General features: G+C 36.2%; 1 protein-coding gene across 1 annotated transcript in view; it reads right to left on the bottom strand.

Annotated features, from left to right (window-relative positions):
• The window catches only part of LOC123523031 (U3 small nucleolar RNA-associated protein 15 homolog), a 70,137-nt gene that overhangs the window by 5,853 nt on the left and 38,308 nt on the right, over nt 1-25,976 (bottom strand). The window contains exons 4-5 of the mRNA XM_053549401.1: nt 22,661-22,796; nt 618-702 (exon numbers count right to left, since the gene is read on the bottom strand). Of these exons, the coding sequence (XP_053405376.1) occupies nt 618-702; nt 22,661-22,796 (221 nt within the window). The remainder of the gene's footprint in view (nt 1-617; nt 703-22,660; nt 22,797-25,976) is intronic.

Raw genomic sequence — 25,976 nt, 5'->3', positions numbered from 1 at the left:
AGCGAAAAGTAGTAAATTCAGCGGGTTGTATTTAACGAACTGTAGTTTTCTTATATAAAAGTTAACACCCCCTTTTCTTTTTGTTTTTCTAAAGTAGCGATCTAGCTCTTTATGGGAATATAAGTCTCTGAAAATCTGATATGCTAGAAAATGTCGAAACACCGTTATGAAGTGAGTGGATTTTATATGAAATAAAGAACAGCTGGATTTAGTGGTGTTCAGCCTTAAGTGTGAACTATCAGCACATGACTTGTATACTATACACGCGAGTAAAACCTTGGACATTTACAGTAACAGCAGAATTAAATATAGAACCTGGATACTCTAGTGTTTGCATAATCTATTTAAGGTAACACCAAGAACAACCTAAGACCTACTGCAATATTATACTTACGGTAAGACCAGACTGAAGAACAAAAATCAGGTAATCTAGTATGTGCATATTCAAGGGTAACACCAAAAATGACTTTAGAGCATGGATAAATCGCTTGCAATATATATTTCAGTAAAACCAGAACAAACTATAAAACCTGGATAATCTAGTATGTGCATAATGTATTTAGGTTATACACAGAATAACTTCATAGTAAGGATATTTCATCTAGATTTATACTTACAGTAACACCAAGACTGAGTATGGCACCTGGATAATCGAGTGTGTGCACCACTTGGTATGTACCAACATCATAAATTTTCACATGCCTGGAAATACAGGAAATAAGAAATAAGCATATTTGTAACATTGTTGGACTATTTCTTGGATGAACTGCTACGATTGATAGGATAGGTCCCTGTGACCTTGACCTACTGACCCCAAAAATAATAGGAGTCATTTACTTCATAAGCCCATTATCATGCTATAAAGTCTGAAGGTTCTCAAGTTATTGTGCAGGAAACCGTCCACTTTATCGACAGATGGACACACCAATTGATGCGACCAAGAGGTGCAAAGCAATATACTCTGCCTCCTCAAAGGCGGGTTTAACTCTGTATAGAGTACTAAAAAAAGGATTGAAGCGTAAGTTTTTTGAGACCTTGACCTTCTTTCATATTGACATATTGACAAAATTCAAGGGAGAAAATGATCCAAACATCCAAACACAGTATTTCACTACCGTCTAGCTAGAGCCTCTGTGAGGATGTTGCAAAATTGCTCCCGATGAGTCTTTTCTTCAACCATCTCCTCCTCTTATGTGTATATTTAATATAATTATAAAACACATTATGAACAATTTATATACATTAGGGGAAAGACTCATTAAGCTTGTAAGACAATAAACTATGCTAATATAAACCACAATCATAACTTTATGAGTGAAAAACATAATAAACAGTTGTAAAAATACCCGCAAGGTGTGCTTAAATTAATTTCGCGAATTTTGTCCCCGCCTCCCCATTTTTTTCTGCTCACACATATCTTTTATTCTATCCCAAGATAAAACTCATTTTCGTTTTATCATTCATTTAGGACAATTTACACTAATCCTTCAGACTTAAACGCTGCAGTTTATAAAACGTAAGTGTGCCGTTATTTTCAAAGTGCACCTGCTGTTTTTTGTTTAAATGCATTTATACGTTTTCATAAAGGCTACAAAACGAAAAATAAAAAATTCTGAATCATCTTTACGTTAAACAGACGGAACAAAAGTCTTGAAATGATTATGAAAATGATGTACCTATTATATGAAGAACATTTTATAAATGAAATTATATCATTCTTCATCAAGAAGGGATTATAAACTTAATTATAGCCAGTCTGAAATGATAAAATACAAGATTTTTACAAACTTTTTGATGATTTGTTATGAAATTTGGTATATTGCCTCAAATATAATGAACTTAAAGTCTCTCTTTGAAAGACATTAACATTTTCTTTAATCATACGAAACAGCCCTTCTTACCTCCACGTAGGAATGTTTTTAAGTGAATTTCAATGAAAAAAAAACTGATGGACTGGTGTTAATAATGTAAAAAAACTTCTAAAATGATGATATCCAAAATTAACTGTTTAATTATACATAGCATTTCAACAAAACAATTTTGTGTTTTGTATTGCTTTTATGATTTTGGAAATATGAAACTGATAATTTTTTTCTGAGATCAGAGACTAATTATTGTTGGAGTATGTGCACATTACAAACCTCAATTGCAAATACACAAGACATTTAAACAAAAATTTTGGAGTGGGGGTGGGGGTTAAAATCAAAGAAATTACTACAACTCATCAACACTGGAATGTTTTAAAGTTTCTTTGTACATATGAATATCCTGAGCAAGATGTTTTCAATACAACAAAACCAAAAAAACTGAGGACGAAAGGAAAATTCTGCACTTCTGAAAGATCATTCAATACCATTAATAGCAAATTCTCGGCAAATAATAATTTCATCATTTTGTAAAATGCACCGAGAGAGAGTAGTATTTTTTTGTACCTTTCCTATATTTTCGACATATGATTGAGTGTGGAAGTAATTCAGGTGTCAATTTTCCTCTATGATTTACGAGACAACAGATGATGGGAGTATAGTTCTTTACTTCAAGTTTATTTCTCCGATTCAATCCATCACTATATGCTTAATTTCCTCAAATCTTCTTCACTCTGGCACTTTTATTGTTTCATGTTTGTAAATATTCGGGAACCAAAAAAACATTCAATACATTATCATAAAGGTTCACATTCAGCAGCACTTAAACACTGGAAAAGAGGATGTGTAAGTACACAAGGAAGTGTGGTAGCAGTTCTCCCCCTTTATCAGAAAAAAAGGCTGTTTTTTTCTGTACGTAACAAACTTTGGGAATATTTTTCCCACTGTACCAGAAAATGTACAGACTGTTTCTGGAACGACTTTGTTTTGCACAGAAACAAAATAATAACACCCAAGTTCAAGTTTAGTGCCTTTTTTCAGCAGTATTTCAGTTAAGTAATGGCGGGCAGCTAACCTAACCAGTGTTCCTACATTCTGTATCAGTGCTAATCTGTCCTCCACAAGTAACTGCAAACTTCCCCCACATAAATCAGAGGTTGCAGATGAATTATTCCGGAAACAATGTCTTTTATCAATTGTCATGGAGAAATTATACCTTGCACAAAGATCAAACTCATGACCATGTGGTCCATAGATCTGCGATCTCCCTACTGAGCTAAGTGGATGGACCACTGAGTTGTAAATATTGAGAATAGCAGCTGATTTTTCCTATTATTCTGGGGGAAATGTCGTTTTCAAGGGCAGATAACTCTTTTTCAATACTGGTGACCTATGACTTTTATTGCATATTTTTGTTCCTTAGATGATTGTCCTTCATTACCCAAAGTTTGAAGAACTTCTATTATTGGGAAAAATTTTGCTCATCTCATATACAGAGACTCTAGCATGCGCCTTAAATATTTATATTTTCTCTGTTTGTTCCTTGAAAATAATGACTATCATCTTGTATGAACCACAAAAGAAAAGGTGTTAAAATTACTATAATGCAGCTTAGTGATAACCTGTTGCTGTTTCTGATGATGTCAAAGTGTAGTCAGGGAAAAGTTCATTTAACCCTTACCAATTGCTACATTTCTATAATGAACTTGTTCATCTTACAATTTGGACTGAACCATTAACTGTTAAAAGGGGTGCTTACCAAAAAGATACTAACTGAATGGCGAACAGTTCAGATCATGATCAGACTGCATGGATATGCAGGCTGATCATGATCTGCACTGGTTGCAAAGGCAGAATCAGTTTTGTCCAGCATGATATGGGATAATGACATCGCCAATGTTCTGCCTTGTGAACAAAATCACCATGAAGAAGATTCTAACATAAAAGTACAACAAAAAAATGTGCAGCATAGGAAAAGAACTTGTTAACAATTGGAAAGGAAATAACTTGTTAATATAAAAAAAAGATTTTTTTATTCATTCAAAATGAGAAATGGAATATGATCTGCAAATTAACCACAAAATGCACTGCTATTCATGGATTTGCAAATCATTCTGTCATTTATTTAAAAAGAACTCTTAAAAATAATTTCATTTCTTAATTGACTAGGAAAAAATGAAAGGGAGTTAAGTACTGTACAAAAATAACAACTGCTTTTAGTAAGCAAAGGTTTCAACATTCGGTCTCAACTTAACATTAAGACAACTTTCTACAAAATAAGCTTTATGGAACTAGAAGATTCAACTGTAAGTTTTTTTTCTTTTCAGGAGCAGCTCACCTTCAATTTGTTTTAAGTCTTAGATCTTTTAACAGTTTTCAGTTTCAGTTGCTCTTCATTAGGGAGATAAAATAACTATACTTTATTATTAACAGTTATGACAGAAATTCTTGAAATCATTAAATGCTGACTTATAAACATTTGCTATGAAGTATAACTTCAGAAATGGGGTAAGTGTACCTCCACAAAAGAAGAGTACTTTTTCAATTCACGGTCCCATTAAGGCACTTGAACAATACTTAATAGATAAAGTGAAAGTTGTTTTTATTTCCTGGTATTAAAGAAATAAAACCTCCATACTGAAGAGTCACAAATTTATGAGGGACAGGTGTTAATTACTCAATACATGAAATTTCCATTTGTGATTCTTCAACCATAATTATTTGATAGTTTTTGATGACGTGATTTACCTGACATATAAAAAAATTTCGACTGATGTTGCCTCTGCTATAATTATCATTCTATTATTTTTTTGTTTGTATCTGTGTGCGGTTAATGAGATTATTTCATAATTACAAAAAAATCGTAAGTACATCGTTATGAAAATGTAAAGAACAGTTTCTACAAATATACAATGATGTATTATAACATATGAATTACAAATGTAAAATATTTTTAAGTGTATTTGCAGGAACAGATGCTCTCTATCGAGTGCTTTCTTCGTAACAGCAGTTGAAAACGTGTTTTGTATAGCCTATTAATTAATTTACACTCCAGCAGTATCATTTTAGAATAATTAATTTGATACAAAATTTCAAGATTTTTCAATAATTCAGATTTATGATAAAAATGTAAAAAGGTAAACATCAATAAAGAGAATATAAAACCCTTCACGTTCTTGGCAATGAGGTTAAAGCTGTCACTCAAAATAACTGAACACTTTGGTGAAAATCCGTTAAAGGCTTAAAATGTGGCTGCCACATTTTTCCGTCATGAACAAAAATATATTAATTTCTTAGTGAATCCTATTTCCAATAATACTTTTCTCTTATATTTGTCAAAGATCTGAATATTGATTAACATAGTACAAAGTTTTATTGAATCCATTGTTTTTTTTATTCCCTCCCTTTATATTTCTAAGTGTAAAAGTTCACTTACAGTATAAAAGGTAGTGATTACCCTTGTAAATATGCAAAACCTCTATTTGAACAGCTATTACATGTGTTTTTAGCATAAAATTTAAAGCCTTGTGGAACTTCAAGCAGTTTGTTAAGAGTTACTCAAAAGTTTTTTCTATTTTTTTTGCTGTGGCAGCCCCCAAATGGGACCACATGCTCTCATTTGAAAACTAGAACTGTGTCCATAGGACACCGATACCCCCAAGCCAGTGTTGACAGGCATATTATAACAGTAACCATGAAACTGTCAATGTAGTATATATAAAATCTATCTACTATTGTTCCATTTTAAATGCAATTTACTTGTATACTGAAAACAGATCTTGAAATACCAGACTTCTATGGCAAATATTTTTTTCTCCAGCCCTTTGTCTACAGGTCATGTGAGAGGCATTTGAATTATTAATTCATTCATTTCTACGATTATACTTTATGTGAGGTTATATCCTTGGCATAACCTGTGATATTCCAGATGAATCCATTGTCCCTTCTCATACTGACTGTCAACTCCGAGCTATAAATAACATAATTAGAAATGCATTTTACAAAATTTCAGAATGAATTTCAGGGGAAAATAGAGACGTATCACTTTTCGCTTTACAATTAAGTTCAAATGGAACTGATAACTCTATCAATAATGCATAATGATGCAAAACAGTCCTTAAAAGGTATGACCATCATTTTCCTTCAATAAAAAGGGAAAACAATGTCAGACATATATGAAATAATGATAAATAGGGCTGGTATATGCAATTACCTCTTAAGCATAAATTTTGTATTTCTAAAAATATTATTTTGCTTAACAAATTCTTTTGTCTTTGAAGTCATTTTGAATTGTAAAAAATCTGCTTTTGTTCTGATGTCAGTTTCATTTTAAAATGAAGGGTAATTTTTCAGCGTTAACAATACACCATTTTGATAACAAGAGAACTATGAAAGCTCTTGATTGCTAACTGGGATTTTTTGCTGCAAAAATATGTGTATGACCATACTAGGCCAGAGTTTTTTATTTTTTTGTTACTCGGATTTTGGGCAGAAAAATGTTGACAGGAGGAGGGAAAAAAATAAAAATAAAAAGGCAGTAAAATTACTAAAACAACAGACGATAAGTGATCACATCAAATGTGTTGCCTGAAAGGATTTTAACACTACTTTAATACGCATTTAACATGTAATACAAAGAAAATTACCATTCTGTGTTTGATTATCTTGAACATAAAATTGATGTTTTCAAAAACTTTAACAAAATCACTCTTTGGGCATGGGTACTATTTGCCCTTGGTCATAATATCTCCGGCGAGTATTAAATTGATAACTGAATAGCAATTTTCAATGGTCTGATCGGCTGGTTTCATTTTTAGCATGTGCATACTTTTATTTTTAATTCATAAACTTTTCTGACCAAGATCTTTATTTAATACATTTTAATATTTATTTGTTGTGTTATAAGTCACACTGACACAATTTTATAGGTCATATGGTGACTTTCCAGACTTAAATGGTGCTGGAAGACCCCAGGTACTCCTCTGGGCATCATCTCAGGCAAGAGTTGGCATCTTGGTAGAATGGCCTACCTTCCGTCAGCCAGCTGGATATCTTTTTCACATGATGACCTGAGTGGGGCTCGATCCCACAGTGGTCAGGGGCACGTGATTCAAAGTCGGGCCACTCTTTATTTTATATTCAATGGCCAGAAAATGACTGAAAGCATAAGTAGCTAGATAGGTCCCTGAAAAGGATTTGTATGCAATGGAATATATAGATAAATACCTCCAATCAGGCAACTTGTAATATATATATATATGTCTTCATAAGCATATCACAGGGTTTTATCCCCTTCATAATAGGGTCCTTCCTCAGAACATATCTTTTAAATTATGCAGTTTTCCCCAAAAACTGACTTTACATAAGGTTTTTTATTCCCCTTTGCCCAAACACCGAGCTGTTTTTGCTCCAAATCACAGGCCTGGGCCCCTTTCCCTCCTGGTTAAAAAAAACCCCCAAAATCTGAAATCTGAAATCTGCACACTCGTGATTTAATTATTACGCATCCAAACTCCTGCCCATATTTTATTAACTGATAAAATATAGGAACAGATTTATTATTTCTTAAGTAAAATTTTTCAAGTTTCCCCTATATATCTGTAACGTAAAGTGACCACACCTGGCAGGTATTGGAAAAATTGTAACTGTCATCAAGGAACTTTTCTGTGAAATAATATCTAAATGTTTAAGATCACTGCATGACTTCAAATCACTTGCCCCTCATCGATGTTGGTTCAAGCCTCACTCAGGGCGTTGAATTCTTCATGTGAGGAAGCCATCCAGCTGGCTTACATAAGATCAGCGGTTCTACCCAGGTGCCCACTAGCAACGAAATAATGCATGGAGGGGCACCTGAGGTCCTTCTCCACCATCAAGGCTGGAAAGTCACCACATGACCTATAATTGTGTTGGTGCGACGTTAAACCCAACAAAACAAACAATAAAGTTGTCACTTGAAGATTTTTCTAGATTTAGCTCTGGCTGACCTGAAGTTCAGAACCTTCTGAACACCTTTGAAAGAGGTCCATCAATAGCAAGTTTCACTGACTTCTATCAAATGGTTCCAGGAGACCTGTCACTTGCAGAAAACAGTTCATGGCGACAATAACAGACAGTAAGAGATCACACAAGCTCACCTCACAATAAAGTGGGCTAAAATATATATTTATATGCAACAATCAGGGCTTCGGAAATTTGCCGGTTTGTCGGTTTTGGACCGATTTTTGACTTTTCAGACCGATTCGTGAAGTGAAAAAACGAAAAAAATCGGTCCAGTAAAATTGGAGAAAAGTATGAATTTCGGTCTGATATCTCAAAACACGATCACCTGTCAAGCAGGAAATTGTTGGTCGCATCCTCAGATAATCAATAAACGTGTCAAACTCTGATTGTCACTTTGATAATCGGTCTGTAATTAGCGCGTGACGCAATCAGTGCTCGCGCGGCACATCCTTTAATGTTTACAGACAGCCGACTGCAATGTATTAAACATTTTTGACTGGTTTCCAATTGTTTCTGACTGGATCCAAATCATTTCCACTTCATTTATTTAGAATCCGACGGATGGCTTATTTCAAAAGGCTATACAATTGTACATTATAGGTCTTTGATTTAATGAGACATCACACGGAAAACCGATAAAAATAATTTCTATAATTACTTGATTAGAAAAAATTACATGATTCATTTTTTGGGGCTTCAGTTGAAACAAGTGCAGAAAATCGTCTTTGCAACCCGGCCGTACAAAAAAGAAAAAGAAAAAAATGGACTGGCAAACACGAATGATAAAGAAAACCGGGGTGGCGCTGTTTATCAAATCGGTCTTTTAAAAAACGTTTCAAAATGAAATTTTGTAAAAAATTTAGTTGCTTACTGAAGTACAACGTAAGTGAAATGAAATAACCATGGCCAACCTACGTGATCTTTTGGTACTAGTACATGCGGGAAATTCGATCTCAGCATTCACATAACGGACACATTCGGTCCGCGGCAGAGTATTCTTAAAATACTGAGGCTGTTTAGCAGAGAATATATGTCGTGTAATTCACTTTGACGCATTGTATTTTATAGAATTCCATCAAAGAATGAGGAAACATCACAAAGTATCTGCCGTGTATATGGTACCGAAGTCACGTGCGTTGGCTTTTAGACTAGTTATGTGCGCCATGTCAATGCCTCGGCAATTTTATCCTTGCAAGTATTTTCTCGGAAAAACATCAAAATTTAAACAAAGTAACACTGAATAACTGTCTTCATTGTACGGTAACTCGCGGTGACCGGTAACTCATATTTAATGAATGACATGCTTATTTCTTTACTCTATCACGTTTTACAAAATGTGTAATATTGAGAATGCGGTGGGTGGGGTAGTGCCGATATCAGGATTTTCGTTTCGGACCGATTGAGTTACCAAAATTTCCGGAGCCCTGGCAACAATGAAAGATGAAAGTCGCTCTCTGTTCTTTCAAACAAAACGCAGAAGGGTGCCCGCAGTAGATTAAATATTGAGGCACTATCATAGCAGAAGACACGTTTTACTATTCCAACAAAACTGCTCATCAGCTTGACTGTTTCTGTTAAAACAGTTTAACTTTAATAAATGGTAGCTTAAAATGCATTAAATTCATCAAAACATATTTTTCATAATTAATCAAAGTTTAGATACAAAACTTTCCCATTGTATATTGAGCGTGAAAGTGAAAAGTTGCTAAGGCTTATCTGATGCCAAATTCATTTTCTGATTAAAGGGACACTACTGCCAGGAGCAGTGAATTCAGTTGATACCATAGCCTAACCTTTAGCCTGCTAAATTTCTAAAATGGAATGGTCCATCATTCAATTTGGGCAGTATCATTCATTATTCGAAGGGGTGTTCATTGAAAATTTACTGACTGAATAGCAAACAGTGCAGACCAATCAGCCTGCGCAGAAATGCAGGCTGGTCTTGGTCTGTACTGGCTGCAAAGGCAGAATCACTTGCCGTCAGCAGGCTAAGGTTTAAAATGACCAAATCTGTTACACAAGATTACTGAAACTGTGATGTTATTATGACACAAAACTGCTATTTGTACATCAAGATTATCAAGCAAATGCCATAGTGGCATGCTGAAAATGAATATGACACAAAACAAGGAAATATTTGATAGATGTTCTAAATTTCTACAAGGCAGTCTGAAAGACAGCTAAATCCCCCGCCACTGCTGGATAGTGAAAGGGTAAACCTTTGACCTTCAGCTGTGACCTTGACCTTGAACTGACATGGCTGACTCATGAATTTTGCACAACATCTTGATGAGGTGATCATTTGACCCAAGTTTCATGAAAATCCTTCAAGGGGTTTAGGAGATAAAGAGCTCAAACCTTTGACCTTGAGTTGTGACCTTGACCTTGAGTTGACATGGCTGACTCATGAGTTCTTGATGAGGTGATCATTTGACCCAAGTTTGATGAAAATCCTCCAAGGGGTTTAGGAGATACAGAGTGGACACAAAATGGAAGGCTCAAACATTTGACCCTAAGTTGTGACCTTGACCTTGAGCCAGCATGGCTGACTCATAAGTTCTGCACATTGTTTTGATGAGGTGATCATTTGACCAAAGTTTTATAAAATTCCTTCAAGGGGTTTAGGAGATATAGAGCAGACAAAAAATGGAAGGCTCAAACCTTTCACCCTAAGTTGTGACCTTGACCTTGAGCTGGCATGGCTGACTCATAAGTTCTGCACATCGCCTTGATGAGGTGATCGTTTGACCCAAGTTTGATGAAAATCCATCAAGGAGTTTAGGAGATATAGAGCGGACACAAATAGAAGGCTCAAACCTTTCACCCTAAGTTGTAACCTTGACCTTGAGCCGGCATGGCTGACTCATGGGTTCTGCACATCGTCTTGATGAGGTGATCATTTGACCAAAGTTTTATAAAATTCCTTCAAGGGGTTTAGGAGATACAGAGGTGACACAAAATGGAAGGCTCAAACCTTTCACCCTAAGTTGTGACCTTGACCTTGAGCTGGCATGGCTGACTCATAAGTTCTGCACATCGCCTTGATGAGGTGATCGTTTGACCCAAGTCTGATGAAAATCCATCAAGGAGTTTAGGAGATATAGAGCGGACACAAATGGAAGGCTCAAACCTTTCACCCTAAGCTGTGACCTTGACCTTGAGCCAGCATGGCTGACTCATGGGTTCTGCATATCGTCTTGATTAAGTGATCATTTGACCCAAGTTTTATAAAATTCCTTTAAGGGGTTTAGGAGATACAGAGGTGACACAAAATGGAAGGCTAAAACCTTTGACCTTGAGTTGTGACCTTGACCTTGAGCTGACAAGGCTGACTCATGGGTTCTGCACATTGTCTTGATGAGGTGATCATTTGACCCAAGTTTCATGAAAATCCTTCAAGGGGTTTAGGAGATATGGAGCGGACACGAAAGTGTTACGGACAGACGGAAGGACAGACGGAGACCATTCCTATAACCCCCCACCACTTGTGGCGGGGGATTAAAAATGGATTGGTCTATCCTTCAATTTGGGCAGTGCCACTTCTTATTCAAAGGGGTGTTCACTGAAAATTTTCTGACTGAATAGCAAACAGTGCAGACCACGATCTTAGTCTGCAATGGCCGCAAAGCCAAAGCAGGTTAACGGTTAAAGCAATAATTGTAGTGGAAGATCACAAGTAAAAGTACCTCTTACACACTATATTAAAAAGTTTTAAACAAAATTTGTAAAACCATAATGATATTAGAACACCTTCTGACAAAAAAATAAGTTCATAAAGTTGGCAATGGTAAATGGAAAAGTCAAGTCCAGAAATATTATTAAACATTCATCAATACTAGAAATTGCTTTTGTAAAAAAGTGCATGTCTCCCCCAATGCAAAGTCCTATAGGCAAGAAGTCAATAGGGGTCAGGAGTGAAAGTCAAAGAGACACTGATGGTTGGCTGCAATAGGGATCATCTACTTGGCATGTCCAGTCATCTCGCTAAGTTTCAACACTCTTGGCCTAGTGGTTCTTAAGTCACTGTTCAGGCTCCTGTGACCTTGACCTTTGATAAAGTGACCCCAAAATAATTAGGGGTCATCTACTCTGCATGTCCAATCATCCTATTAAGTTTCAACATTCTAGATCAAGTGGTTCTCAAGTTATTTTCCGGAAATGGTTATCAATGTTCAGGCTCCTGTGACCTTGACCTTTAATGGAGTGACCCCAAAATCGATACGGGTCATTACTCTGCATGTTCAATCATCCTATGAAGTTTCAACATTCTGGTTCAAGAGGTTCTCAAGTTATTGATCGGAAACGGTTATCAATGTTCAGGCCCCTGTGACCTTGAACTTTAAATTGAGTGACCCCAAAAATAAACAGGGGTCATCTACTCTGCAGGAACAATCATCCTATTAAGTTTCAACATTCTGGGTCAAGTGGTTCTCAAGTTACTGACCGGAAACGGCTTTCGATGTTCAGGCCCCTGTGACCTTGACCTTCAACAGAGTGACCCCAAAATCAATAGGGGTCTTCTACTCTTCATGATCAATCATCCTATGAAGTTTCAACATTCTGGGTCAAGTGGTTCTCTAGTTATTGATCGGAAATGGTTTTCAATGTTCAGGCCCCTGTGACCTTGACCTTTGACGGAGTGACCCCAAAAACAATACGGGTTGCTACTCCAGCAGCCCTACAACCCTATGAAGTTTGAAGGTTCTAGGTCAAATGGTTCTCCAGTTATTGCTCGGAAATGAAGTGTGACGTACGGACGGACAGGGCAAAAACAATATGTCTCCCCCAGAGGGGGGGAGACATAATAACTGGTGAATATCCAAAAGTTTGTTTTTATCGGCGCACAACACTGTAAAATTCAACGGACGGACGGACGGACGGACAGGGCAAAAACAATATGTCTCCCCCAGAGGGGGTGGGACATAATAACTGGTGAATATTCAAAAGTTTGTTTTTATCGGCGCAAAACACTGTAAAATTTGGCAAGAGGTTTGTGTAATAAGACCTTGTTTTGGTCAAGACCCATCCTGTGACTCATAAAAACCTGTTACAGAATAAGGCTGAAGAATTTATTTATTTTGTTGGGTTTAACATCGCACCGACAGAATTATAGGTTATATGGCGACTTTCCAGCTTTAATGGTGGAGGAAGACCAAAGGTGCCCATCCATGCATTATTTCATCACGCGCAGGCACCCCATGGATAGAACCATCGACCTTGCGTTAACTGGCTGGATGGCTTCCTCACATGAAGAATTCAACGCCCCAAGTGAGGCTCTAACCTACATCGATGAGGGGCAAGTGATCTGAAGTCAGCAACCGTAACCACTCAGCCACGGAGGCCCCCTAATGCAGAAGAAAGATACCAAATAATGGATGACAGTACAACATGAGTTTTCAGCTATTAAATTTTAAATTAACTTTATAACAGGCTAACAAAATATTATCTGTGATAATTTATTTCTTTAACATGTGTGAAACAATAAAAAGTACTTTAAGCAAATTTGAGTGTATTCAAATTCAAGAAAAATAAAAAAAAAAAGATAAAAAAATATTCTGCAAGAAAAAGTACTTTCCAATGCCACTGAGTTCCCCTTTAACACATTCACACAGCATTGGTAACAAGAGATATAAAATAATGGAGAGAAACTCATTTGGCCACTTTGATCAACTATCTGATAAGCCTGCCTTGATGATTCCAGCAGACACAGGGAAAATTTAAAAACAAAATTAAATGGATATTTATTGCCTTGGAAAATACCAGTTGATTTCAATCAAAACACAGCTTATTTTGGTTCACATACATCAAATGTTCTTAATTTCTTTGTTTCTATTTTCAATCATTACATAATTAAATCATTTAAGATTGAGAAATTATTCAGGCACCAGTATAATTTGGTTACTGTTCTATTTGATATTTGCTCTCATTGCATGAAAGTAAAATGGAATTAACCCTTCCCTGCTATATTTCTATAATGGACTGGTCCATCTTTCTATTTGGACAGTACCACTTATTATTCAAAGGGGTTTTCACTGAAAATTTACTGCCTGAATAGCGAACAGTGCAGACCATGATCAGACTGCACGAATGTGCAGGCTGATCTTGGTCTGCACTGGTCGCAAAAGCTGAATCACTCGCCACCAGCAGGCTAAGGGTTAATCAATGAAAAATTTCTGATCAATAATCTGCTGATCTTTAAAAACATATTTCCATCTTGTTTTTTTTAGTGGAAAAAACTGTTTCACCCCACGCATGTATGGTTACTAACGCATTTCCATGCTGTTTTTGGTGAACATAAATGAACTGTTTCATCTCATTCATTTATGGTTACTAACATATTTCTTTGCTGTTTTGGTGAACATAAATAAACTGTTTCATCTCCTTCATTTATGGTTACCAACATATTTCTTTGTTGTTTTTGGTGAACATAAATGAACTGTTTTATCTCATTCATGTTTGGTTACCAACATAATTCTTTGTTGTTTTTGGTGAACATAAATGAACTGCTTCATCTCATGCATGTATGGTTACCGATATAAATGTATGTTTCTTTGCTGTTTTTGGTGAACATAAATGAACTGTTTCATCTCATTCATATATGGATATATGGTTACTAAAATATTTCTATGCTGTAAAATGAACTGTTTCATCTCATGCATGTATGGTTACTAACATATTTCCATGCTGTTTTTGGTGAACATAAACGAATTGTTTAATCACATGCATGTATGTTTACTAACATATTTCTTTGCTGTTTTGGTGAACATAAATGAACTGTTTCATCTCATTCATATATGATTACTAACACATTTCCATGCTGTTTTTGGTGAATATAAATGAACTGTTTCATCTCATGCATGTATGGTTACTAACATATTTCCATGCTGTTTTTGGTGAACATAAACGAATTGTTTAATCACATGCATGTATGTTTACTAACATATTTCTTTGCTGTTTTTGGTGAACATAAATGAACTGTTTCATCTCATTCATATATGATTACTAACAAATTTCCATGCTGTTTTTGGTGAATATAAATGAACTGTTCATCTAATGCGTGTATGGTAACTAACACATTTCTATGCTGTTTTAGGTGAACATAAATGAACTATTTCATCTCATTCATATATGATTACTAACAAATTTCCATGCTGTTTTTGGTGAATATAAATGAACTGTTCATCTAATGCGTGTATGGTTACTAACATATTTCCATGCTGTTTTGGTGAACTATTAAACGAACTGTTTAATCACATGCATGTATGGTTACTAACATATTTCTATGCTGTTTTAGGTGAACATAAATGAACTGTTTCATCTCATTCATATATGATTACCAACAAATTTCCATGCTGTTTTTGGTGAATATAAATGAACTGTTCATCTAATGCGTGTATGGTTACTAACACATTTCTATGCTGTTTTAGGTGAACATAAATGAACTGTTTCATCTCATTCATGTATGATTACAAACAAATTTCCATGCTGTTTTTGGTGAATATAAATGAACTGTTCATCTAATGTGTGTATGGTTACTAACACATTTCCATGCTGTTTTTGATGAACATAAATGAACTGTTTAAACTAAGGCATGTATGGTTACTAACATATTTCCATGTTGTTTGTTCAGAGAACATTTTCCTTTCAAGCATGTTTGACTCCATCAATCCATATAAATGTTATGAAGCAGAAATATTTTTATTTGACCTTCAATAGTGACCTTTGACCTACAAGAATAAGTCATGTATGTGCAAAGTCTACATATTGCCCTCTATTCACATACCAAGTTTTATGAACCTAGCTTGAATACTTTTTGAGTAATTGCAGGATCAAGACTTGCGGACAGACAGACAGACAGCATTCATATAGTCTCCTCTGGTGTTCCACCGGTAGGGGATTTCCTCTCTGGTGTTCTACTGGTAGGGGACAAATAAAACCTGATGGTGCTCGTCTAATGCTCTAACAACTGAGCCTACTCTTCGGCTCAGTGGTTAGAGCACTGGACTAGCAGCCAAGCAAACCAGGTTCAAATCCCACCACAGGCTGTTGGGAGTTTCATTATAAAATGCTATGCTCTTTCAGTTTTTACCTGGCTATCTTCTTGTGAAAGTCATCTATCTTCCACCAATGAGACATTGTAGATCAGATGTTTTGTTCCAAAGTGCGAAAAACAAAATGACATAAAATACATTTGGCACTGGCAAAAAACATGCCCCCATTATTCTTATAAATTAACTAGAACCTGCTGCCTCGCACCAGCTATAAACAAACATGCTCAGTAATGTATCGTTTATTACATTCATACGGATTATTTTAATGCAGTCACTATATAAACATCCATTAAACTTCATTACTCTCATATGTGCCTACAAATTACTAAAAATTGGGGTGCTAAAACCTTTTTAATTTAATTACAGTACGAGAAATCGGCAAATATCAAAACATTGCTTCCATTTGAATTATATGCCATTAAAGACATAAAAAATGTCACCGGGTCCCTCCCATAACCCTGAACTTCCCTAGAGGGAGGTTAGGAATCAATTTGTCTATCATTTATAAAACACCATTATTTCAAATGGATTCTTTCATAAAAAGACACCCAAGAAAAACTCACATGCTGTAATAATTATGGCTATCCATGAAAAATCTGAAGACAAAACAGAAAATATGAAAAATGGCCAGTATGTTAAAAGGTCTAAATATATGTGACCCTCCCACCTGTCATTTTACACCCTCTTTTCCCCTTTCTATTCATTCAGATATCATATTATTTCTTAATTAAATGCAAGACTACTGTATAAAGTGTTGAAAAATTAACAGATAATTTCATAAAAATCTCCTTCTGCAGTATCCTACCTTTGATCTACCTAGATAAAAAAAAAAAACCTATAAAACCGTGTTTAAAGCCTAGTTCTAGAACTTATTAATGGTAAATAACAAAATAGCCAATCACAACAGTTCCAAAAAAGACAAAAAGCAAATTTTTGAAATTTTCGATTGTGTAATGACCCTCGATGGATAATGAAAACAGAAGTCTCTGTTCTCTGTCTTCTAACAAATGATTCTAATTATGGTTTTTAACCTTAGTTTAAAACAAGCTTTGTAACAGCAGTCTTTATTTGGAAGTGGTATTTTGACTGTAAAATGATCCTTTTTTATTACCATGACATCTTTCATATGTAACACATTCTTGTTCATTTCTACGTAATTCTAACATACTGATACATTACTTTCCGTTATTTTCTAACTTCCTGCTGTTCTTTTTTTCACATCTTTTCTCAAACGTATGGAAAAAAGCTCTAAAATTTAACAATAGTCATGAGATATCTACGAACTATTTCTTCTAAGGTATATAACAAGGAACGCCAGTAGTAAATGTCAGAATGCATCAATTCATACAGCGTAAAAAATGTTCGTTTTCATCAAAAACATGCCTGTAATCAGCTGCTGGATATATAAGCTTGTGATCCCTCGACATTTAGTGTCAGTCATTGTAAATTTGTTATTCTCTTTTCCTTCTCCGTCTTGTTAACAAATTTTAAGTTATAAGACATATCCTGAATTAACAGACTAAATTTGTGTTCTGTAAAAATGTGCAGTATAAACTTAAATGATAAAATAGACTGACCTCTGAAAGTAAAACAAAAATCTCTAGATATTTTGACTTTGAACAAGACCCTATGAATGTAGACACGTCTTTCTCAAGCCTGCTAAGTTATCTTCAAATATCCAAGTAAGTTCATGTTCTTACAGTTCATTGCATGTGTGTTAATATTCTCTTTGGTAACAAAATTTCCTGTCAAATCTCTTTGACCTTATGATCTCTGAAACAGCCAAGGTCGCATACTGACTACAGGCAAATATCATATGAAGTTTGAAGCTTTAAAGGCCATATACCCAAGCACAGTGACTTTGACCTTTGTGGTATTAACACCAAAAACAAACGGCTGCTGACCATATGCAATCATCCTAAGAAATCCGACAGCCGAAAGCTCTAAAGACATTGATCAGAAAACTGATTTTTAGTTCAATGTCATTGTGCTCTTTACCTTTGACCCCCAAAACACTAGTATTCATCTTTTGACATCAGGCACTTTCCTTCACAGTGACCTTGACCTCTGAGCAACTGACTCCAAACACTAGGAACCATTTACAGACCATATGCAATTATTCTATTAAGTTTGATGGTAAGTCAAATTGTTCAGAAATGACTGAGTGGACCCTATTTCCAATCTCAAGGTCGCTGTGGTCTTGAGATAGTGATCCTCAAAATAAAGTGGGTCATCTAGTGATCACAGCCAATCATCCTACAAAGTCTAAAACTGCAGGCCAAAAAGTTCTTTAGTTATCCAGCAGTTTCCATTTTTAGTCTCAAGGTCATTGTGACATTGATCTAAAGGTCACTGTGACCTTGACTTTTAATTTACTCAACCCTAAACCTTATGAACTTTGACGACTGTACGTCCAAGTATAATCTAGGAATTTATAAAAAACAAGTAAATTCGATGAATTGGTATCCCCCGCCGAAACGGTGTGTGGTGAGGAATGGCAAAAAAATATATCCGGCAAAAAGTTTAGGATGTTAATAAGAAGCAAATAATTTCATTAGTCAAAATCAATTTAACAGAAAACAAATGTTTAATAAAAGAGTACATAATAAATGTATGATACTTTGATCCTGACTAAAGAAATTATTTTGAATGGGATATACTTAATGTAGTAAGCTTAGCTTTTAAAATTAAATGCAGTTAATTGAAATGTGAGCTTGAAGTTTAACTGGAACGAAATATTGTCTTTGAGTGGTTTGGCACCAGGTGTTGATGTTTAACATGTACATTTAAACTTAAAAGAACAGATGTTCTTAAGAGAACACAGGTAAGATATCTTGAACATGGCTGAGGACAAGGTTTGTGCAGTCACAACTTAATATATTTATTTTTTTAGGGGGTGGGGGTGCGGGGGAACGGGAGAGGAAACAAAATTTCACATGTTGATTATAATATTGATGGAAAATTAAAAATGAAACAAGAGCTGTCTCCATAGGATGACACATGCCCCCGATGGCACTTTGAATGAATAGTTATGGCCGATGTTAGAGTTTAGGACCTTTGACCTATGGAGCTGGGTCTTGCGCGCGACACGTCGTCTTACTGTGTCACACATTCATGCGTAGTTATTTTAAAATCCATGTATGAATGACAAAGATATGGACCGGACGGGCCCATCAATGCACTATCATGAAAAATGACCTTTAACGTCTAAGTGTGACCTTGACCTTTGAGCTACGGATCTGGGTCTTGCGCAGGACACGTCGTCTTACTGTGGTACACATTCATGCCAAGTTATTTGAAAACCCATCCATGGATGACAAAGATATGGACCGGACATGCCCATCAATGCACTATCCTTTAAAGTCTAAGTGTGACCTTGACCTTTGAGCTACGGACCTGGGTCTTGTGCGCGACACGTCATCTTACTGTGGTTCACATTCATGCCAAGTTATTTGAAAATCTATCCATCGATGACAAAGATATGGACCGGACACGCCCATCAATGCACTATCCTTTAATGTCTAAGTGTGACCTTGACCTTTGAGCTACGGACCTGGGTCTTGCGCGCGACACGTCGTCTTACTGTGGTACACATTCATGCCAAGTTATTTGAAAATCCATCCATCGATGACAAAGATATGGATCAGACACGAAAATTGCGGACAGACCGACAGACTGACAGACGGTTCAAAAAGTATATGCCTCCCTTTGGGGGCATAAAAAAAGGGTAAAAGGGTGAAGTTGGGGGGGGGGGGGGGGGGGGCAGAGGATGCATGATCAGTGGTGGGCATGACTGGGTGGAGGAGTGAGGTGGGGGAATGGTACAACTTGCATGTTGATAAATAATCATGGAAGGTGTGAAAAAAATCTAAAATAAGAAATGAAAAAAATAAAAAAAAATTTGGAGGGGGGTGGTGGGGGAGGGGGAGGGGGGGGACAAGGCAAGTGGGTGACCAGGTGTGGGTGCGCAACTTCACATGTTTATAATAAATGTTCACAGAAAAGAATGAAAGAAATTTAATGAAATTCTGCCAAATGGTAAATTTGTTATATACAAATATGTGGATTTTTAGAAAATTTAAGGGCAATAACTCTAGTTACAAAAGAAACCCGTTCGAAACTGTGTGTGCACAACCACATTATAGTGCTCTAAATTCTGTTAAAGTTTCATAGTTCAAGACAAATATATCAAAAGTTATGATGCAGAAATTGCCATATCTATAGATCTATAGTACCCCATATAGTTAAAACTGGAAACTTCTAACGGCCATAACTCTGGCGTTACTTGGGCAATATGTCTGAAACTTGATGGGCCCCATAACCTCATAGTGGTGAACATGTATATGAAGTTTGTTTAAAAAAATTTAAATAAGGAATTTCTTTTTTTTTTGTGTGTGTGTGGGGGGGGGGGAATAGGGACGGATGTAATCAAGGTAAGGGGGTGACCAGGTGAGGGTACACAACTTTACATGTTTACAATAAATTTTCATGGAAAAGAATGAAAGAAATTTAATGAAATTCTACCAAATGGTAAGTTTGTTATGTACAAATATGTGGATTTTTATACAATTAAAGGGCAATAACTCTTAATTTACATATAAATCCGACTGAAATTGTGTGTACACAACCACATTATGGTGATCTAAATTCTGTTTAAGTTTCATTGTTCTAGGTCAAATATATCAAAAGTTATGATGCAGAAATTGCCATATTTATAGTACCCTATATAGTTAACACTAGAACTTTCTAAGGGCCATAACTCTGGTGTTACTTGGGCAATCTGACTGAAACTTGACGGGTCACAAGAACTCACAGTGGTGAACATGCATATGAAGTTTTAAATAAATATTCCCAACCATTTCCTAGATATGGCTCCGGACGGATGGATGGAAGGACAAATGGACGGACGGACGGAAAGACGGACAGACAACGCCAAAACTATATCCCTCTGACTTTCGTCGGGGGATAACAAAATGGGCCTAAGTCACTCAATTGAGGAGGAACTTGACCTTTCGACCATATTTGGTGAACATTCTTTAAGCAGTTCATTAAAAGTCATTTCAATGTTTTTTTTTCTATTTTTCTATTTCACCAATAGTCATTTAAAGGTTTTTTTTCTAGTTTTTGTTCTAGCATGCCCTACAAGGGACCAAGTAGAACCTTCTGAATTAACTTGAGAAAGGACCATACAAGGATGCTATAACCCAGGTTTAGTGGAGACCCATCAAGCGGTTAATGAGAAAGTCAATTAAATGTTGTTTTTTTTTTATTTTTAGCTCTGACAGCTCCTTTAAAGGGCAATGCGGAACTTTGAAATAGAGCCATATTAAGATGCTACATACAAAGTTTGGTGAAGATCCAGCAACCAGTTCATTATAAGAAGTTGTTACTTTTTCTATTTCTAGCTAACCAGTTGAACAAACTTGACAGAGGTCATGATGCCAGGGTTCTACAGACCAGATTTGGTGTAATTCTCACCAGTTGTTTCAGACAAGATATTTATACCAAAGTCACACATACGGCACGGATAGCTATGTCTAGGCAAGGATAGAAACGTAGTAATCCGTATCGATCCGTACCTGAGCCGTACCTTAAAGTAGTAATCCGTATCAATCCGTACTGCTCCGGTACAGATCGATACGAATTACTACGTTTATACCCGTGGCTAGACGTAGCTATCCGCACCGTATGTGTGACTGGGGTATTGAGTATAGGATAATGGACACAGGAATACTGCTGCTGGACCATCCACTTATGCTAATAGCTCACTCTAAACAAAGCCCAGGTGAGCTAAAAAGTGACATACCAATCCAACACCTTCTTTGGGTAAGGACTGAAGGCACATTCAACAATATTGTCAACTTCTTTAATCATATAAGCTTATAAAATGAGTTTTCCACAAAGAGTGGTAATATATGCCCAAAGTTTTAGATAATTCTAAAAGATGAGCAAGTTTCATCGACACCTATCTATGTACAAAGTGAAAGTCAATACCTTGAATGGTTAAGTTATGCTTCAATCTGACTAAACTACCTGATCTTCTAAACAAAAATCTGAGAATGACCTATTCACATTCATCTTTCTGTATATTTGGATTTCCGATATTGCTATTTTTATTTTCGCATATCTATTTTTATTTGAACCAATGAGAAGACTCGTTTCAACAAGCATTTGGCTGAACCATCAAAATAGCGTCGAATGTCACAGGGTGAGAAAAATATGCAGTCGGTCTGGGGCTTGACCCGGGACCCCTCGCTTACAGGGCGAGTGCTCTACCAACTGAGCTAACCGGCTGCCTGACACATATTCTGCCCTTACATGACCAAGTCCTTAGAGTGACATATGATACCTCTCAAAACACAAGGGCGCAGTCATGATGTATTATTATTAAAAACATGAAAAACCCAGGCTAAATACAGAACAAGTCTATCAATAGTACGTCTTCAGATCCAAAGTGTAGCATAAATTGGAGATGTACTTTAGTCAGATTGAGTTATGCTTTGTACACGGGTTATGATAGACAAACTGACCTTTGAGCTCCATTTGTTACCTTGACCTTTGATATACAGACCCCATTCATGTGCTCTGCATATTGTCTCATAGTCACCTACCATGAAAAGTTATTAGGATATGCTCAGGACAGATACACAATGGATAGACAGTGTTGACAGACAGATGGATGAGTCATCAAATGATAGGTGCATTTTTTCCAAAACGGGTGAAATAAAACTCAAAACTAACCTGTCCAAACCTCCAGACATCAATCTCTGGTAGTTACTACAGAATGATAAACATGTAACTGTTTTGTGATGGTTGCATAATGTAGTTATCAATTTGCCACCTGCCAAAGCATCCCAAACTTTCACTGTTGTTCCACCTGAAAAGACAAAAAATTTTTACTGTTTTGTGATAACTGTACACTGTTACATAGCATTTACAAGCGAGTTTTTTCTCTTCAAGATCAGCAACATCAATTTACAGTTTTGTCTCACATACAGAATCAAGCACACTGGTTTCTGCTATGAGAATATCGTGCAGACAGTATAAAATCTAATCAAGTCCCTTTTCTCCATTTTGTGTGTGTATGGTCACAAATGTACATTTTCCCAGGCTACAGTTGACAGGGACCATAACCCTGCCTTGCTCCAGTGGTTACTTTATAGCCTTTATTCTTCCTTTCAAACAAAAGATTTTCTATTCATTCATTAAAATATAATGAGAGAGTCCTGCAATGTAAGGACATGGCTAGAAAACTTCTTGAGACCCAAAAGGTGACAAGTCATAAATATTCATAACAAGAGTTTCAACTACACGCCTGGTTCTTCGTTCCATAGTATAAAGGAGTTAAATTTAAATTAAAAACAATTTTTATCACATGGTTGGCATTGTGGGAGTGAAATAAAGCCAAGACGTTATTTTGGTATTACACTAGTGTAATACAGCTTCGATGTTGACATTGTTACAAGTATAGGAAATGCTGGATGAATTGACTTGGTCTATGATAGGCAAAGAAAGGAGGAAAAGAATATTACATTTTGTGTGTTTCCAAATTGAATATATTAAACTTGTTGGCAGAGCCATGCATTTTATTATTTCATTCCACTTGTTTCAAAAATTCAATAAAACAAGAGGGCCAAGATGGCCCTAGGTCGCTCACCTGAGAAACACACCATAACAGTATAAACATGTTTGACCTAGTGATTTCATGGAAACAAATATTCTGGCTAATTTTCATTAGGACTGGACCAAAAATGTGGTATCTTGAGATTAAACAAGCATTTTCTTTGATATGACCTAGCTTTTGACACCAGATAAACCATATTCAAATATGGTCTAGATTTCTTCATGGCAATCATTGTGACCAAATTTCATGAAGATCAATTGAAAAATACAGCTTCTATCACATAAATAAGGTTTTTCTTTGATTTGACTTAGTGACGTACTTATTGACCCCAGATGACCGATATTAAAACTCAAACTAGATTTCATCAAGGCAATTATTCTGACCAAATCTTATGAAGAACAATTGAAAAACACAGCCTCTATTGCATACACAAGATTTTTCTTTGATTTGACCTAGTGACCTACTTTTTGATCCTAAATGACCCATATTCGAATTTGACTAGATTTCATCAAGGCAATCATTCTGACCAAATCTTAGGAAGATGACTTGAAAAATACAGCTTCTATCGCATACACAATGTTTTCCTTTGATTTGACTTAGTGACCTAGTTTTTGACCCTAGATGACCAATATTCGAACTAGAGCTAGCTTTCATCATGGCAATCATTTTGACTAAGTTTCATGAAGATCAATTGAAAACTACAGCCTCTATCGCATACACAATGATTTTCTTTGATTTGACCTAGTGACCTATTTTTTGCCCCTAGATGACCCATATTCGAACTCGGCCTAAATTTCATCAAGGCAATCATTCTGACAAAATTCCATGAAGATCAATGGAGAAATACAGTCTTTATCGCATACACAAGATTTTTCTTTGATTTGACCTAGTGACCTAGTTTTTGACTCCAGATGACCCATATTCGAACTCAACCTAGATTTCATCAAGGCAATCATTCTGAACAAATTTCATGAAGATCAATTGAAAAATACAGCCTCTATCGCATACACAAGGTTTTTCTTTCATTTGACCTTGTGACCTAGTTTTTGATCCCAGATGAACCATTTTCGAACTTGGCCTAGATTTCATCAAGGCAATCATTCTGACTAAATTTCAAGAAGAACAATTGAAAAATACAGCCTCTATCGAATACACAAGCTAAATGTTGACAGACGACAGACAGACAAGACGGATGCCTGACATCGAGCGATCACAAAAACTCACCTGAGCATTGCTCAGGTGAGCTAAAAAGACTCTCATATAATATCCTCTATAACACTCGAAGATCTTAATCTATTTTTCAATAAAAATGAAATTCCATTTTCGTGTCTTACAGTGCAGGCTGTGTGTGCATGTGAGAATATTATGCAAAAGCAGGAATTATTATTACTTAATTCCTAAGTATTCCATATTATGTAAGGACAGCTCTCTACAAGATGTAATATGTATGATGCTATCACGTCACTAGCTGTAGGGTTTTCATTATTTATGGAAGATGCGAAGCAGAGCGGGGTTTCAGGGTTCATCCATTTAGAACTTTTCTAGCTCCTACAGGAGAAGTAGTTGGTGCTTCAGACCACTACAGCTGGTGAAATCCCAGCCCCCACCCTCTCTAACCCTACCAGCTCTTTATGAAACCCCTGTGGCTGTGGAGGCAAATGGGAATATCTGGATAAAGCCTCGTTACTGCCAAACAGGTAACCGAAGAGCTAAATATCCTCACAATGGTAGATTTTTTTTTTTTAATACCATATTTTTTGAATAACAGAATAAATAAAACAGAATTAAACAAGGAGCTGCGTTCAATAAACGCTTGATGCCCCCCGTGGCATCCTTTCGTTAGATTTTGCACCTAAGTCCAAAACGTGGTCAAGGTCAAGGTCTAACTGAGGTCAGGTGATGTTTGAAGATGAGGAATGGTCACAGTTTACATCTGTATTAGTATCAATTCATTCTTGTAAGGGGTATTGATGCTAGACGAAACGGTCCCATTTGGTTAACCAAGAGATGGCACATATAAAGCAACCTAAGTCAAACTGAGGTCAGGTGATGTCTGAAGATGAGGAATGGTCACAGGTTACATCTGCATTAGTATCAAGTCATTCTAGTAAGGGGTATTGATGCTAGACGAAACAGTCCCATCTGGTTAACCTCGTACGAACGGGCAGACGGACGACAGGACAATCACTATATGCCTCCCGCATCAGTAGATGCTGGGGGCATAAAAACTTCCTTTCTAAATTCATAACAGTGCTTTTTAAATTAAAAAAGTGCAGGAAACTGAAATTACATAAAGAAGTTTCAAAGTTGCATAATAACGTAAGACCAAAGGCAAACCAACTACTGGAGACACTTTAAACAGGGTTTAGGAAGACCAACAGCAAACCGACTAGAGACGTTTAGGAAGACCACCAGCAAACCGACTACTGTGAG

The sequence above is a fragment of the Mercenaria mercenaria genome, chromosome 8 (assembly GCF_021730395.1).
Source record: "Mercenaria mercenaria strain notata chromosome 8, MADL_Memer_1, whole genome shotgun sequence".
Classification (NCBI taxonomy): Eukaryota; Metazoa; Mollusca; class Bivalvia; order Venerida; family Veneridae; genus Mercenaria; species Mercenaria mercenaria.
This window is presented reverse-complemented; position numbering and strand designations above follow the sequence as displayed.